Genomic DNA, 17,227 nt, shown 5'->3' on the forward strand with positions numbered 1-17,227 from the left:
AAAATAAAGATGCAACATAACCCTAAAGCAGATTGTAAAAGACAGTGCTAAGGATTGCATTTCTGCCTCAAACTCTGTGTGCAATGTGTTCAGGCATAATCAAGTCTTCTCTGTCAATAAGAAGAGTGAAATGTAAAGATCGGAACTGTTAAGATCTAAGTTCTTCTTTACAATGTCTGTTATCTTTGACCATGTATTATGCCAGCTCTGTGCCTTGTATAGGTAACATGGCCCAACATGACAGGCAGTAATGAATTTTGTTTGAGCTTACAGACTGTGGGTGAACCTTTTCAGACGTGTCTGATAGGGATACCCAGATTTGATGTAAATATGTTTGTTAATTATAGTAGTAATAGTTGTAGTAATGAGAGTGAAATGGCAAATTGTAGTACATTATTGATTAAGGGACTGACTCAGCGGTTACTGTATGATCCTGAAGAACTGCGATTATTGGGCTCTCAGCAGGTTGGACTGACGTTCGTCCCAGAAGACCATGTAACGTGTATGGTGACTATTGTGGAAAAAATGCACGATTGAGCAATTACCATCAAATTGTAATGACCAAGTGGAATTATGGGGGTATGCAATGAGAGCCTTTGTAAGTGTGCCAGGTGCCGCTGCAGGAAAAGTCTTGAGTGCAGTAGAAAAATTAGCGTGTTGGTCAGTAAAAAACGCAAATGTTACCACTCAGGTGTTAGAAGGGTTATTGTTAGATCAAAGATCATTGAAGCACGCATTACTGCAAAATTGTGCTGCAATTGATTTTTTGCTGTTAGCTCAAGGACATGGTTGTGAAGACTTTGAAGGAATGTGTTGCATGAATTTGTCTGATCATTCTGAATCTGTCCATGTTAGTATACAAATGCTTAAAGATGGAGTTAATAAATTAAAGGTAGATGATTGGTTTGATTGGTTAGACCAACTCTTTTCTGGATGGGGTCTAACTGGTTGGTTTCGCAGTTTTGTAAAAATTTTGTGTTATGCGGGTGTGTTTTTAATTCTTTTGTTTTTAATTATAGTTTCATAGTTTCATTCAGGGTTGGAAGGGACCACAAGGATCATCTAGTTCTGCCGAATGGGCCGAATGATGCATGCAGGTGGCCTTTTCAGCCTCCTTCCCATTGCTCCTGCTGATGCTTGTTAATGCCCAGAAATCTGACCACAAATCTAAGATTATGAAAGTCTCTGATATGTCAAAGGAAAATATGAGGCAGTCCTAACACAAGTCAACGTGCAAAAGTGTATTCTGGGGTGAAAATGCCTTTCTTTTGGCTGTTGCTAATCAGATAATCCTGGGAGCTCAAGAACTGGTACATCTAAGCATTCTATCCCAGGCAGTGTAGATACAAACACTACTAATTAATTAATTAATGTTCTATAGTGTGTACATCTGTACCCCCATTCAATCATCTAAATCTCTTTTCAGCCAGAAGGTCTTTGAAGTGATAGAATTATTTTTATCACATGTAATTCACTCTCTGATTCATTTTCTGATGTGCAAAACTATATATTACTCTCAACCACACAGTTTTACCTGAAAGCTCTTGAACAGACTCTTGTTCTCATTCTTACCATTACAGGTGTGTAACAGAATCACAGAATCCCACCACAGTGGGGGTTGGAAGGGACCTCTGGGGATTGTCTAGTCACAGTATCACAATATAACTAAGGTTGGAAGAGACCTCGAGGATCATCGAGTCCAACCTGTCACCACAGACCCCATGACTAGACCATGGCACCAAGTGCCACGTCCAATATCCTCTTGAACACCTCCAGGGACGGTGACTCCACCACCTCCCTGGGCAGCCCATTCCAATGACGAACGACTCACTCGGTGAAGAACTTTCTCCTCACCTCGAGTCTAAACCTCCCCTGGCGCAGCTTGAGACTGTGTCCCCTTGTTCTGGTGCTGGTTGCCTGGCAGAAGAGACCAACCCCTTCCTGGCTACAACCACCTTTCAGGTAGTTGTAGAGGGCAATAAGGTCTCCCCTGAGCCTCCTCTTCTCCAGGCTAAACAATCCCAGCTCCCTCAGCCTCTCCTCATAGGGCTTGTGTTCAAGGCCTCTCACCAGCCTTGTTTCATAGTTTCATAGTTTCATAGTTTCATAGTTTCATAGTTTCTTTCAGGGTTGGAAGGGACCACAAGGATCATCTAGTTCCAACCCCCCTGCCATGGGCAGGGACACCCCACACTAGATCAGGCTGGACAGAGCCTCATCCAGCCTGCTCTTAAACACCCCCAGGGACGGGGCCTCGACCACCTCCCTGGACAACCCATTCCAGGGTTTCACCACTCTCATGGTGAAGAACCTCCTCCTCACATCCAGCCTGAATCTCCCCACCTCCAGCTTCATTCCATTCCCCCTAGTCCTATCACTACCTGAGATCCTGAGAAGTCCTTCCACAGCCTTCCTGTAGGCCCCCTTCAGATACTGGAAGGTGACAATTAGGTCTCCTCGGAGCCTTCTCTTCTGCAGACTGAACAGCCCCAACTCCTTCAGTCTGTCCTCATAGGAGAGGTGCTCCAGCCCTCTGATCATCCTTGTGGCCCTTCTCTGGACACGTTCCAGCACCTCCACATCCCTCTTGTAATAGGGGCTCCAGAACTGGACACAGTACTCCAGGTGGGGTCTCACCAGGGCTGAGTAGAGGGGGAGGATCACCTCCCTCGACCTGCTAGCCACACTTCTCCTGATTGCCCTGTTGCCCTTCTCTGGACATGTTCAAGTGTTTCGATGTCCTTCTTAAACTGAGGGGCCCAGAACTGGACACAGTACTCAAGGTGTGGCCTAACCAATGCAGAGTACAGGGGCACAATGTCTTCCCTGCTCCTGCTGGCCACACTATTAGTCCAAGCTCCCTGATAAAGCAGTGTCACTCAGAGAAGGTTGCCCAGGATTGCATCCAAACAGGTTTGGCATCTCTGCAGAGAAGGAGACTCCACAGCCTCTCTGGGCAGCCTTGGAGAATAATTCTTATGAAGACTGACTGAAGGAGCTGAGGTGGTTTAGTTTGGAAAAGAGGAGGCCTCATTGCTGTCTACAACTACCTGAAAGGATGTTGCAGAGAGCCGGTGCTGGTCTCTTCTCACAGGTAATTAGTGAAAGAACAAGAGGGAATGGCCTCAAGCTATGAGTGGGTGGGTTTAGACTGGGCATTAGGAAAATTTTTTTCACAGCAAGAGTGGTCAGGCATTGGAATGTTCTGCCCAGGGAGGTGGTTGAATTACTAACCCTGGATGTGTTCAAAGGTTGTTTGGATGCGGTGCTTGGGGATATGTTTTAGGGGTGAACCTGGTAGAGCAGGGTTATTGGTTGGACTTGGTGATTCTGGGGGTCTTTTCCAACCTGAATGTTTCTGTGATTCTGAAGGCATCTTGGGGCACAGGCAGAGTGAGCTTGCAGAGGACACAGACATACCCCATGTCTCAGGAAAAGCAAAAGGGTAGAACTGAAGCTCTTACGCCTGCCTGGCCTGCTCGATGGGGTGGTAGTTGTCGAGGTAGTTGAATCAGATGGTGTCTGTAGGGTGCCTGTCTGATGAACGCCATGGCAGCAGCTTTTTCTTCTCCTTGTTTGCCCTACTTCCTGGCACAGAAAGTTTTGTCTCTGGGGTGTTGCTTCTTACTGGTTGCACATCTATAACCACAAACTCATCCTTTGAAGGAGTCTAATAAGAGAGATTAAAAGAAGAAAATACATTTTAACCTATAATGAAAATAAGATGTATTTTGCTTAACTTTAGACTTTTAAGTGTTGGGTATTAAGTGAAAATCAGTCTCTCCAGACTTCATGATGGTCATTGGACAGCCAGAGGCACCTGACAGTGCATGCCATCGTCCATGGCCCAAAATCTGTATTAAGACGACCTGAGCTGCTTTTGAGATGCATTGGATTCCCTGGGTTGACTACAGAGAGAGTCTGCAAGGGAGCCTGTTAAAACTAGAGGGCTGAGTTTTGAATTTGGGGCAGTAGAATCCCACTCTCCTGGCCCTGCAAACCAAGATGGTGTCAGTGAATGTCAGGAGAAAATAGTGGCTGATGAGTAATGCTCCACCTCCCCAAAATGGTTCTGCCACCTTCAAAGAAGAAAGAGACAACAACAAGGGCTATAAAAGACATAATGGGTGGGTTTTTTTGGCTTTCCACCAGGTAAACTGACTCTGAAATGTTAGCAGGGGTGATGCTGACTCACTGTGCTTATCAGAGTGACACAAGCTATCATATGCTCTATAAACTGGGGAAAAAACAGAGTTGAGCAGCCTTGAGTGCTGGAAAGGAAAACTTAGAGGATTACTCCAGAATACCCTGAATGGATAGCAGAGTGAGACCTTAGTGATTGCTTCTCCTAACCAGTGAGATTTTAACTTCCTCCTTACTGGGGATGGATGATGGGAAAATGGCAACACATGAGTTTAGATTCTAATTTAAAATTATATATCTTCTATTTCACTGGTGGGAGATTACAGACAAATAAAGAGGCCAAGGGGTTAGGAACCCCACCAGCCCAGTTTTATCACTAGCCCTGAACATCTCTAGAGGTGGCAGGTATGTACCTTTGATCTTGAGACATGCAGCTCTTTCACCATCTCAATGTAATGTTTCTTCCAGATTCCTTGCTCAAAGGGAGTTGGAGTGAAGTTGATGTACCAGCCAAAACACACGCATTTCAGCATCCAGAGCTGATCCAGTTCAGACAAGTACTTCCAGTTCCAGCTCACCTGGGAATGACCAGTAAGTTGAAAACTTTAGGGTTTCAAGCATCCAAGATTGCAGCTAGACAGATCTGTGCTGTGGGTGTAACTCCCCTATGTCCTTAAACTAGTACAATTCTTCAACACTGTTTGTGCTCTATTTAAACCTTTCATTAAGCCAGTTAAACCATTCAAGGTCTTCATGGCATGCCCAGTGCCTAAATGTTAGTTATCTCCAGCACAGGGTGAAATATTCCAAAAATCATGAGCCAAGAGGAAAATTTTCAACTTGTTTGGGGCAATTTCCTGCACAAACAGCATCTATTGGCACTGCCATGTTTATAATAGCATCTCTCAAGTGATGTGACACAAGACCTTTCTTTCTAAGTAACTAATTTCCTAACCTGTCTTCTCTGTGCCTGTAAATGAAAAGCATAAGTTACAGCCATATAAAACAGGAAATGGTGGAGAAAGATACCAGAGCAACTTTAAACAAGCTAAGATTTTGATGTATTCATAATATTATATGGAGTAATATGTTAGTGCTGTAATAATGTCACCAGTATCTAAACTTAATTGCAAAATCCCAGAATGGTAGGAACTGGAAGGGACTTCTGGAGATCATCTAGTCTAACCCCCCTGCTAAATCAGAGTCACACAGAGCAGGTTGCCCAGGCTCACATCCAAGGCAGGTTGGAATCTCTCCAGAGAAGGAGACTCTACAATCACTCTGGGCAGCCTGCTCTAGGGCTCTGGCACCCTCACAGGAAAGACGTTTTTCCTTCTGTTCAGATGGAACCTCCTGAGTTCCAGTTTGTGTACCTTGCCCCTTTTCCTGTCACTGGGCACCACTGAAGAGTCTGATAAGTATTGAGAAGATCCCCTCTCAGACTTCTCCAGGCTTAACAGCCCCAGGTCGCTCAGCCATTCCTTATGTGAGAGATATTCCAGTCCCCTCATCTCCTTTGTAGCCTCTGCTGGACTCTTTTCAGTGGTTTCCTGTCTCTCATACTGAGGAGTCCAGAATGGATCCAGTACCACAGACATGGAGGCACTAGTTCAGGGCACTAGGGCAGAGCAAAGGAGAATAGAATAGAATAGAATAGAATAGAATAGAATAGAATAGAATAGAATAGAATAGAATAGAATAGACCGTGTTGGAAAAGACCTTTGAGATCATCAAGTCCAACCTATCACCTAACACCATCTAATCATAGTATCATAATATCAGTCAAGGTTGGAAGGGACCACAAGGATCATCTAGTGCCAACCCCCCTGCCATGGGCAGGGACACTGCACACTAGATCAGGCTGGACAGAGCCTCATCCAGCCTGGTCTTAAACACCTCCAGGGACGGGGCCCCAATCACCTCCCTGGACAACACATTCCAGGGCTTCACCACTCTCATGGTGAAGAACCTCCTCCCCACATCCAGCCTGAATCTCCCCGCCTCCAGCTTCATTCCATTGCCCCTAGTCCTATCACTACCTGAGATCCTGAGAAGTCCTTCCCCAGCCTTCCTGTAGGCCCCCTTCAGATACTGGAAGGCCACAATTAGGTCACCTGGGAGCCTTCTCTTCTGCAGACTGAACAGCCCCAGCTCCTTCAGTCTGTCCTCATAGGAGAGGCACTCCAGCCCTCTGATCATCCTCGTGGCCCTTCTCTGGACACGTTCCAGCACCTAATCAACTAAATCATGGCACCAAGTGCCTTATTCAGTCTCTTCTTAAACACTTCCAGTGATGGTGACTCCACCACCTCCCTGGTCAGCCCATTCCAATGGCCAATCTCTCTTTCTGTGAAGAACTTCTTCCTAACATCCAGCCTAAACCTCCCCGGCATATCTTGAGACTGTGTCCTTTTGTTCTTTTGGTGGTTGCCTAGAGAAGGAGAACCACCCTGACTTGCTGGCCATACCCCAGAAAAGCCATATTCCTTCTTGACCACAAAGGGCACTGTGCTGGCTTATGATGAACTTGTCCATTCAGAACTCCTTTGGGTATCACCTCACAGCATTTTATCTCATGCAAACATATTTTTGGAGTCTTAGCCACTGTGTGCAAAAGGCTGAAGCTGTAGCTGCTGTGCTCAAAGGCACGTCTGTTAAGTTTTCTGCTTCTTCTCATCTGACACTTTACCCTGAAGCATTTTAAAGGATCTGGTTTTCTTAAAGCATCATGTGCAGTTCTTTGCAACTAGGACAATATCAAAATACTTAATGATTTTGTGCACAGTGCAAGGTACTTTGAAACTTTTTTGGAGGTTGGGTTCGGTGACCTTTAAACATCCCTTCCAAATCAAAACATTTTGTGATTCTATGATTCTAAAAGCACACTATTTTCAGAAAGTACTAGGTTTCCTTCTTGGGAAGAGTCAGTCTTGTGAAGTGCCACATTTTAAATGCCTTACAGCTGAGCATCTAAAATTACTTTTTCGTTTTTGCAAGTCTTGGCCAATTTGGCTTATTTTAGGATCTGTGCATTCAGTCTCATACAAACATCACAAAGCATTTGGCAGCAGACTGCCAAGTCAGAATACACCCCTGCATTAGGAAGAACAGTGTGGCAATGCCAGCGACGAGCAGTGTGAGCAATCTGGCAGTGCAGGCCTAGAGCCTGACATGGTGGTAGGCCATGCTCAGCATAAGTGCAGAGCCAGCTAGCAGTGTAGAAAAACAGTGCTGTGCCTGCAGCATGTAACTAAAACAGGACGCTGGTAGCTATAAACACAGAAAGTTATCTTGGGACAACAGGACATGCACCTGCATCAACAAACCTTGCGTGTCATCAGTAGTTGGACCAATAATCTATAATAGAATAGAATAGAATAAACCAGGTTGGAAGAGACCTTCAAGATCATTGCGTCCAACCTATCACCCAACACCACCTAATTAACTAACCCATGTAACCAAGCACCCTGTCAAGTCTCCTCCTGAACACCTCCAGTGACGGCGACTCCACCACCTCCCCGGGCAGCCCGTTCCAATGGGCAATCACTCTCTCTGTGTAAAACTTCCTCCTGACCTCCAGCCTGAAGTTCCCCTGGCGCAGCCTGAGACTGTGTCCTCTTGTTCTGGTGCTGGCTGCCTGGGAGAAGAGACCAACCTCTGCCTGTTTACAACCCCCCTTCAGGTAGTTGTAGAGAGTAATGAGGTCACCCCTGAGTCTCCTCCTCTCCAGGCTAAGCAGCCCCAGCTCCCTCAGTCTCTCCTCATAGGGCTTGTGTTCCAAGCCCCTCACTAACTTCGTTGCCCTTCTCTGGACTCGTTCCAGCAAGTCAACATCCTTCCTAAACTGAGGGGCCCAGAACTGGACACAGGACTCGAGGTGTGGCCTAACCAGTGCAGTGTACAGGGGCAGAATGACCTCCCTGCTCCTGCTGGCCACACTGTTCTTAATGCAGGCCAGGATGCCATTGGCCCTCCTGGCCACCTGGGCACACTGCAGGCTCATGTTCATCTTACCATCAACCAGCACCCCCAGGTCCCTCTCTGCCTGGCTGCTCTCCAGCCACTCTGACTCCAGCCTGTAGCACTGCATGGGGTTGTTGTGGCCGATGTGCAGAACCCGGCACTTGGATGCGTTAAATCTCATGCCGTTGGACTCTGCCCATCTGTCCAGCCTGTCGAGGTCTCTCTGCAGAGCCTCTCTACCCTCTAGCAGATCAACTCCTGTCCCCAGCTTGGTGTCATCAGCAAATTTACTGATGACAGACTCAATGCCCTCATCCAGATCATCAATAAAGATGTTAAAGAGGATGGGGCCCAGCACTGATCCCTGGGGGACTCCACTACTGACTGGCCGCCAGCTGGATGTGACACCATTCACCACCACTCTCTGGGTTCGGCCATCCAGCCAGTTCCTAACCCAGCTCAGAGTGCTGCTGTCCAAGCCATGGGCTGACAGCTTGGCCAGGAGTTTGCTATGGGGGACGGTGTCAAAGGCCTTGCTGCAGTCCAAGTAAACTACATCCACAGGCCTCCCCACATCCACCAGGCGGGTCACCTGATCATAGAAGGAGATCAGGTTGGTCAGGCAGGACCTGCCCTTCCTAAATCCATGCTGGCTGAGCCTGATCCCTTGGCCATCCTCTAAGTGCTGTGTTAATGCACTCAGGATGACCTGTTCCATGATCTTGCCTGGCACTGAGGTCAGGCTGACAGGCCTATAATTCCCTGGCTCATCCAACCGGCCCTTCTTGTGGATGGGCACCACGTTGGCCAGCTTCCAGTCCTCTGGGACATCTCCAGTGAGCCAGGACTGCTGAAAAATGATGGAGAGCGGCTTGGCCAGCTCCTCTGACAGCTCCCTCAGCACCCTAGGATGGATCCCATCTGGTCCCATGGACTTGTGGGGATCCAGGCGGCTGAGCAGATCACCAACTACCCCATTTTGGAACAGTGGAAAACTATGCTGCTCCCTGGCTCCTTCTGCCAGCTCTGCAGGCCAGCTGTCTGGAAGACATTCTGTCCTGCTAGTAAAAATTAAGGCAAAGAAGGTGTTAAGTATCTCTGCCTTTTCCTCATCCCTTATCACAACGTTCCCCTCCATGTCCACCAAGGAGTGGAGGTTGTCTCTGCCCTTCCTCTTACTATTAATGTATTTATAGAAGGACTTTTTGTTGTCCTTCACAGCAGAGGCCAGACTAAGCTCCAAATGCGCTTTTGCCTCCCTAATTTTCTTCCTGCAAGACCTAGCAACATCCTTAAATTTTTCACGGGTTGCCTCCCCTCTCTTCCAAAGGTGATACACCTTCTTTTTTTCCCTTAGTTCCATTAAAAGTTCTTTAACCATCCAGGCTGGCCGTCTGCCCCGGCGGCTCATCTTCCGGCACATTGGCACAGCCTGTCCCTGAGCCTTCAACAGTTCTTCCTTGAAGTAGGACCAGCTCTCCTGGACCCCTTTGTTTTTAAGGGCTTTATCCCAAGGAACCCTCTGAATTAGTTCCTTGAGTAGCCTGAATTCCGCCCTCCGGAAATCCAGAGTGGAGGTCTTCTAATAGTGCAATGTGTGGTCACTCATAGGGAACCAATGAAGCCATGCCAACAAGGCACTCTGAGTTTATATAAGTTGTAGAAGTTCCCTTGCTATGCACTTCTGCATTTCCTTTCCCTTCTTCTTCTATGCATTACTTTACTGTGCTATACTCGCACCATAGGCCTGCACCATAGGCCTGCAATACTGGAACAATAAAGGAATAATACTCGATCATATTGGTCAGCTGTATTGACTTCAGTCTCCATCGTCCCATTAGAACAGCATGGTTATGTCTCTGTTGAAAATCATTGCTGTTTCCTAGATTTTAACCAGCTTCACCTGACTTTCTGAACCTTAGGAATATGTTGTTTTTTTTATTACCTTTGTGCATCGACAGAGGCTCCATGGGTCCAGGAAGGAAAAGATGTATAAAGACAAGACTCTAGGAAGCTTTGTGGTAAAATCTAGGGCCTCAGTGGGAACTCGCTCCTGGAGCTGCTTGGCACAGAATTTCTGCTGCGACGGGGAGCAGCGTTCCAACAGGTCCACCAGGATCCTCTGCCTCTGACCATCTGTCCACTTGTCAAACTGAAAAAAGGAGTTTCAGGTTCTGAGAAACTGGAGATTCAGCTTCTTAAAATAAAGCACACATTTAAGGCAAGGCAAAGTGCATAAGCAGCAGCTTCTGGTGACTCACTCGAGAGCAAAGCACGTAAGAACTAGAAGCAAATAGGGAGGCTACATTCAAAGGAACTCTTAGGCCACATAACATATGATTTATAATCCTCAAAGGATCTGGAATGGCCACACTTGTGGTCACAAGTCTCTCTGGTCCTGGGACCAGCTGGGCAACTTGGCTTCACTCATGAAAAGGAGGAGACTCAGATGTCTGTTTACAGGATCAGGTCCGAAATTACAGTGAGCTGATTCCTTGTCTATTCCAACACTTCTGTGGCCCCCACTACTGCAACATCTGAGTGCCTCACAATTTGTAATGTGGTTATTCTCACAGTCCCACTGCACAGGAGAGAAATCCCCACGGCACAGGAGAAAAATCCCCACGGCAGAGAAGTAGAACAAAGAGAAACTTACATCAGCTGCCCAGGTCTCACAAGGAAGAATCTGCAGCGTAGATTTGGCACCACAGTAGCAAAGACTTGTCACAGCATTTCTGTGTTTATGACAGGTAGCTAAAAGGGAGAATTGAAATGGTTGGGGGAAGGAAGGAGCATGTAGGTAACCACACAAGCATGTTATCACTTTGCTACAATGACAACAACAAGGCTGTGCAGGGTGGAGTGGAGCCGAGCTGTGTAAACAGGGTGGGAGCAATGGTAGCAGTAACTGGTGTTGAACTTGTGTTGATAGCACAAGATGGAAAGGGCCCTGTCAGCAGGCATCTCCTGGGAGGAGACTGACCTCATTGCCACAGTCCGTGCAATCTGTCTCCAAACCTGCAAGAGCAGTCCTGGCTGCAACAGCAGCTGGCGTCCCAGGAGGGAGGAAATGTCAGAGGATGGTGGCAGTGGCTGCAGGCAGGATCAGCTGGAATCCACGGTGGGAGCTGCAGGCAGCAGGATGGCACTGTTAAAGATGTCTTTACAGAGGTGAAATATGGATTATGCAACATTCTGCTTCCTAGTGCAGTAAGAGCAGCCTTGACTCAAGCTCACTTTCTTTTCAAAGGAAAAACTGAACTGTCTGGGGAATTCCCCTCTTTGGGGAAGGCTGCTTTTCCCTGCCTATTTCCTTCTCACACCTTGGCCATCCTCAAAACACACACCCTGCATTCTCAGGACTGCTTCCTGAAGCCAGCTTTCCATAACTGACAACTTGCTCTCCACAGGTCAAATCACAGCACATTCAGTTTTGCATTTAACCTCGGGGGCATCTGAAGTCCTCAGTTAAATGTGATCTCCAAAAATTAAAAATAATAAGAAAAACCCCATACCTTTCTTCCAATTTTTTTATTATTGTGGGTATACACTTTAATGTCCAATGTCCTTTTCTTTCCCTTTCAGAACAGACCAAAGTAGAAATTCGAGCATTTTTGTTTCTCTGCTTCCTAACTCAAAATCTATGGTCAAGTGGAGGGCTGGCAGAATAATAGTTTAAAATATACTGTGCAGATTAAAGATAATTGAGTGGAGAACTCTTTCTTTCTTTCTTTTTATTTGGCTTCATTTAATTCCAGTACTGGGGAATGAACTCTAAGAAGTAAATAGCTCTGCTCCTTCTTGCACACACCTCTGCAAGACCTTCAAGAAGAAGGCATGAAGAAAGGGTGGAATTAGCATTCCTGAGATCCTGGGGAGACAAAATGCTAAACAGAAAAGAGCTCCCTAACAGACAAAGTGAATTAAGGAATATACCCTTTTCCTCTCATCCCTCTTTTGCATATAACTTTCACCTCCAATAATATTTAGTAAGAGGAAAAAATTAAGAAGGACCTTTGGATATGGAGCTCAGAAACGTACTGCCCAGGAATAAAATCAGACAAAGGTGTACCAGAGGGAACAAGGGAGGTTCTCCCTGTCCCCTTCTCACTCTCAGCTTGATACAAAAGAGTTTCTCTGTCACATGGTGATGGTAGAAAGCTTCTGCTGCAAGCACTCCCCATTCATGATCACAGCTCCATCCTTTTCTCATTAAAACAATCCACAATCACTAATTTGCAAAGGTAAATTTCTCTCCTATAAGTTTCAGAGAGAATTTCAGAGGTTAACTGGCTTGCTCTCTTCCCCACCAAAGAAGTTAAGTGTACTAATCAAAGCAAATCTAGCTTCTCTTTCAGGGAGACAGAATATTTGCTCTCTTTTAACTCTTCATATTCTGCCACAGGATTTGCAGAAAAGCAATTCCTTCAGCATCCTCAGCCTGTGCTCCCCTGCAAGGGAAACTCCATTTACATCAGCACCATGCAGTCAGGAGCATGGGAACACACAGCTTCTTTTCCACTCCATTCAAGCAGCAGCCAAGTAAGTTCAGCAGGCATAATTTGTCTCTTTTCCAATATTAACAAGCATGTCCCCATCCTACATGTGGCTGCCTTTCTCCACAGTTCCTCCCCTTGCATCTGATTACAGCAGCCCAACCAGTTGGAACGGATTCCCCTTTTCAAGGTGCTGCACCTTGTCTCTGGCAGCCAGGAAGGCTTTTTTCCCCCCCTTTTCTGTGCCTTTCCCAAAGTCCTGGGGAACAATGTCTCCCCAGGGACTGTATGACATAAGGCCATGATGGCAAAGCAGAGTGCTCAGTCCCAGCCTCTGTGATCAGTTTACAATTAATCCATGAGTGCACACACACAAATAACACACCCTGAGACTGAGGGGAGAGCCCACAACCTCTGTGCCAAAATACAGAGGCACTGCTGCTTAACCTAGAGAGGCCCCTCTCTGCTGTAGGAAACAGGTTATTTGGGAACTAGCTGAAGAGAAAGGATGTGATCCTCATCTCCAAACCTGTGTACCAACATGAACTCACAGGGCTATAGTCACATGCAGGCAGCCCTGTGCTCTGCAAATGCAGGACCATGGTAGAGGCAATAGAAGCTCCCTCTATCCCTGGAAATATTCAATGTCTGAGCAACCTTCTCTAGCTGAAGACAACCCTGTTCACGGTGAAGGAGTGGGACTAGATGATCTTTGTAGGTCCTTTTCCACCTAAAGCATTCTATGATTATCTGATTCTATGGCTGGATTCTTTAGTCAACAAGGCTCTTCTGCAGAATGGCTTGCAAGTAGGTGGGGATGATTCACCAAGGGAGAAGCAATTTTCCCCTTCCTCCCCAGCCATCTTCTCCCACTCCTGATGCAGGGATTTGTTGGAGACCCAGGACCAGGGTGAGAAAAGACGGGATGAAGCAGACAGGCACCTGATATCCATAAAATCACAGAATCACAGAATGTTAGAGGTTGGAAGGGACTTCCAGAGATCATCCAGTCCAACCCCACTTCCAAAAGCAGGATCACCTAGGGCAGGCTGTACAGGATTGCATGCAGGTGAGTTTTGAAAGTCTCCAGAGAAGGAGACTTCAGAACCTCTCTGGGCAGCCTGTTCCAGTGCTCTGTCACCGTCGCTATAAAGAAGTTTCTCCTTATGTTAAGGTGAAACCTTCTATATTCAAGTTTGTATCCATTGTTCCTTGTCTTATTACTGTGCACCACCAAAAAGACATTGGCTCCCTCCACTTGACACCCACCCCTCAGATTTTGATAGACATTGATGAGATCCCCTCTCAGTCTTCTCAAGACTCAACAAGTCCAGGTGTCTCAATCTGTCTTCACAAGGGAGATGTTCCAATCCACTCAGCCTAATCTTTAACATCTCTGCTGTCAAAACTGCTCCTTGTCAGCAATTTGCAGCTAGTTCTAGAATCTGTTTTGTTTTGCTTTCACCATTGTAGTTAAACAACTAAACCTGAAACTTTGCAAGACTGCTGAAGAGGTAGCTGAGGAAGGCAAGTCTGGTGACAGGACGCACCTCTAAGCAGGAGTCATTGGTCTTGCACCTTGGCACCTGGCATGGGGTCAGCTCTTGGGTAAAGAGATGTCTGTATATGGGGGACTGTGGTGAGTAGGGAATGGGGTTCGGCTGCCCAAATAGTGCCCTGCATTGTGAGGCATCCTGCACAGCCTAGAGCTGCCACTCCAAGGGTGACAGTTATCTGCAAGTCCTGAATCATATCTAACATGATATGAGAGGTAGATACTGATACCAAGAGGTAGATAATGCATATGTCCCCACTGTCATCCTCATGGCATTCAAAACAAGGTCACTGGATTCACACTGTGTATTTGGCATCACTCCTGGCCGAGGCTAATAATAATAATAATAATAATAATAATAATAATAATAATAATAATAAACAACAACCAGGTTGGAAGAGACCTTCAAGATCATCGCGTCCAACCCATCAACCAATCCAACCCACCTAAACAACTAAACCATGGCACCAAGCACCCCATCAAGTCTCCTCCTGAACACCTTCAATGACGGCGACTCCACCACCTCCCCAGGCAGCCCATCCAATGGGTAATCACTCTTTCTGTATAGAACTTCTTCCTAACATCCAACCTGAACCTCCCCTGGCACAGCCTGAGACTGTGTCCTCTTGTTCTGGTACTGGGTGCCTGGGAGAAGAGACCATCATCCGCCTGTCTACAACCTCCCTTCAGGTAGATGAAGAGAGCAATAAGGTCACCCCTGAGTCTCCTCCTCTCCAGGCTAAGCAACCCCAGCTCCCTCAGCCTCTCCTCATAGGGCTTGTGTTCCAAACCCCTTACCAACTTTGTTGCCCTTCTCTGGACTCGTTCCAGCAAGTCAACATCCTTCCTAAACTGAGGGGCCCAGAACTGGACACAGGACTCGAGGTGTGGCCTAACCAGTGCAGTATACAGGGGCAGAATGACCTCCCTGCTCCTGCTGGCCACACTGTTCCTGATGCAAGCCAGGATGCCATTGGCCCTCTTGGCTGCCTGGGCACACTGCAGGCTCATGTTCAGCCTACTATCGACCAGTACCCCCAGGTCCCTCTCTATCTGGACGCTCTCCAGCCACTCTGACCCCAGCCTGTAGCACTGCATGGGGTTGTTGTGGCCGATGTGCAGAACCCGGCACTTGGATGTGTTAAATCTCATGCCGTTGGATTCTGCCCATCTGTCCAGCCTGTCGAGGTCCCTCCACAGAGCCTCTCCACCCTCCAGCAGATCAACTCCTGCCCCCAGCTTGGTGTTGTCAGCAAATTTACTGATGATGGACTCAATGCCCTCATCCAGATCATCAATAAAGATGTTAAAGAGCATGGGGCCCAGCACTGATCCCTTGGGGCACACCACTAGTGACTGGCCGCCAGCTGGATGTGGCACCATTCACCACCACTCTCTGGGCTCGGCCATCCAGCCACTTCCTAACCCAATGCGGTGTGCTCCCATCGAAGCCATGGGCTGACAACTTGGCCAGGAGTTTGCTATGGGGGACAGTGTCAAAGGCCTTGCTGAGGTCAGGGTAGACTACATCCACAGGCCTCCCCCAGGCGGGTCACCTGATCATAGAAGGAGATCAGGTTGGTCAGGCAGGACCTGCCCTTCCTAAATCCATGCTGGCTGGGCCTGATCCCTTGGCCATCCTCTAAGTGCTGTGTGATTGCACTCAGGATGACCTGTTCCATGATCTTTCCTGGCAAGAGGTCAGGCTGACAGGCCTATAATTCCCTGGCTCATCCAACTGGCCCTTCTTGTGGATGGGTACCATGTTGGCCAGCTTCTGGTCTTCTGGGACCTCTCCAGTGAGCCAGGACTGATGAAAAATGATGGAGAGTGGCTTAGCCAGCTCATCTGCCAGCTCTCTCAGCACCCTAGGATGGATTCCATCTGGTCCCATGGAGTTCTGGGGATCCAAGTGGCTGAGGAGAGCTCCAACTATCTGTTTGTGGCCGGTTGACGTTGCCCCCTTAAGAAAGGGAATATGGTGGACGGAAGTTGGTAAACGGAAGGAATAGTCTAAACTAATTTCATTGGTGAAGTGGGAGGAAGCACCTTCTGAGCTGGGACTATACTGGGTTTTTCCAGCACCTTATCTTCAGTCTTGCTTCTGCCTTTTCTTCGTGCAGCAGCTCTGTCTTGTGCTGGGCTTTCTGCCAAGGCCTCGGCCTTGAGGTCCAGATACCAGGCCTGTATTAACTCCTTTCCAATTAACACAAACTGCTTCTAACATTTTTCTTTTCCTCTCTTTTCTCTCTCTTTCTATCCGACTCTGGGAAAGGGGGGGGGGGGGAGAGAGGGGAGAGCGGAGGTGGGGAACCCCCTCTCTGCCGAGGGGGGTTACTCTCATTTCTGTGTTACTCTGTTGTATATCTTTGTATATATTGTAGATATTGTAAATTTGTAAATATTCCCCTGCATACCTTACATTGCTTTGTAAATATAGCTCCACTGCCTTGCTAATTCAGCTTGTGAGTTTTTTTTTCCTTTCCCTTCAATTTTTTTTTCCCTTTTACCTTACAGACTCGAGGTGAGGAGGAAGTTCTTCACCGAGCGAGTCATTCGGCATTGGAACCGGTTGCCCAGGGAGGTGGTTGAGTCATCGACCCTGGAGGCGTTCAAGGGGAGATTGGACGTGGCACTTGGTGCCATGGTCTAGTCATGGGGTCTGTGTTGATAGGTTGGACTCGATGATCCTCGAGGTCCTTTCCAACCTAAGTGATACTGTGATACTGTGATACTGTGATACAAGGGGGAAGGGAGGAGGCTTCTCGGCCTTACCCTTCCAAACCCACCACATTTTTTTTTTATTGGTGCCCAACGTGGGGCAGATAATTAGTTCAATTTATTATTTCATTGATTTAGTGTTTTCCAGCTGAATTAGCAAACATGAAGGTATTGTGGTTTGTGGAGCGATTGTTCTTTTCAAATTTTGGGGCTCTGGTTTACAGGTATTGTTTGGGTTTGATTTTGGATTACCTGGGTAAATATTTGGTGCGGACAATTTATATGTGGGTTATGTATAGAGTTAAATTATGGTATGGAAAATGTATTAATTTCCTATGGCCAGTGAGAT

At 47.1% G+C, this 17,227-nt stretch overlaps 1 protein-coding gene across 1 annotated transcript in view; it reads right to left on the minus strand.

Moving 5' to 3' along the window:
- Positions 1 to 17,227, minus strand: part of FBXO16 (F-box protein 16) — an 88,923-nt gene that overhangs the window by 50,348 nt on the left and 21,348 nt on the right. Inside the window, 3 exon segments of the mRNA XM_068142928.1 lie at positions 3,465 to 3,670; positions 4,557 to 4,721; positions 10,052 to 10,258. Coding sequence (XP_067999029.1) covers positions 3,465 to 3,670; positions 4,557 to 4,721; positions 10,052 to 10,258 — 578 coding nt within the window.

This window comes from Melanerpes formicivorus, unplaced genomic scaffold (genome assembly GCF_026170545.1).
Source record: "Melanerpes formicivorus ecotype bairdi unplaced genomic scaffold, bMelFor1.0.p_v2 SCAF_9, whole genome shotgun sequence".
Classification (NCBI taxonomy): domain Eukaryota; kingdom Metazoa; phylum Chordata; class Aves; order Piciformes; family Picidae; genus Melanerpes; species Melanerpes formicivorus.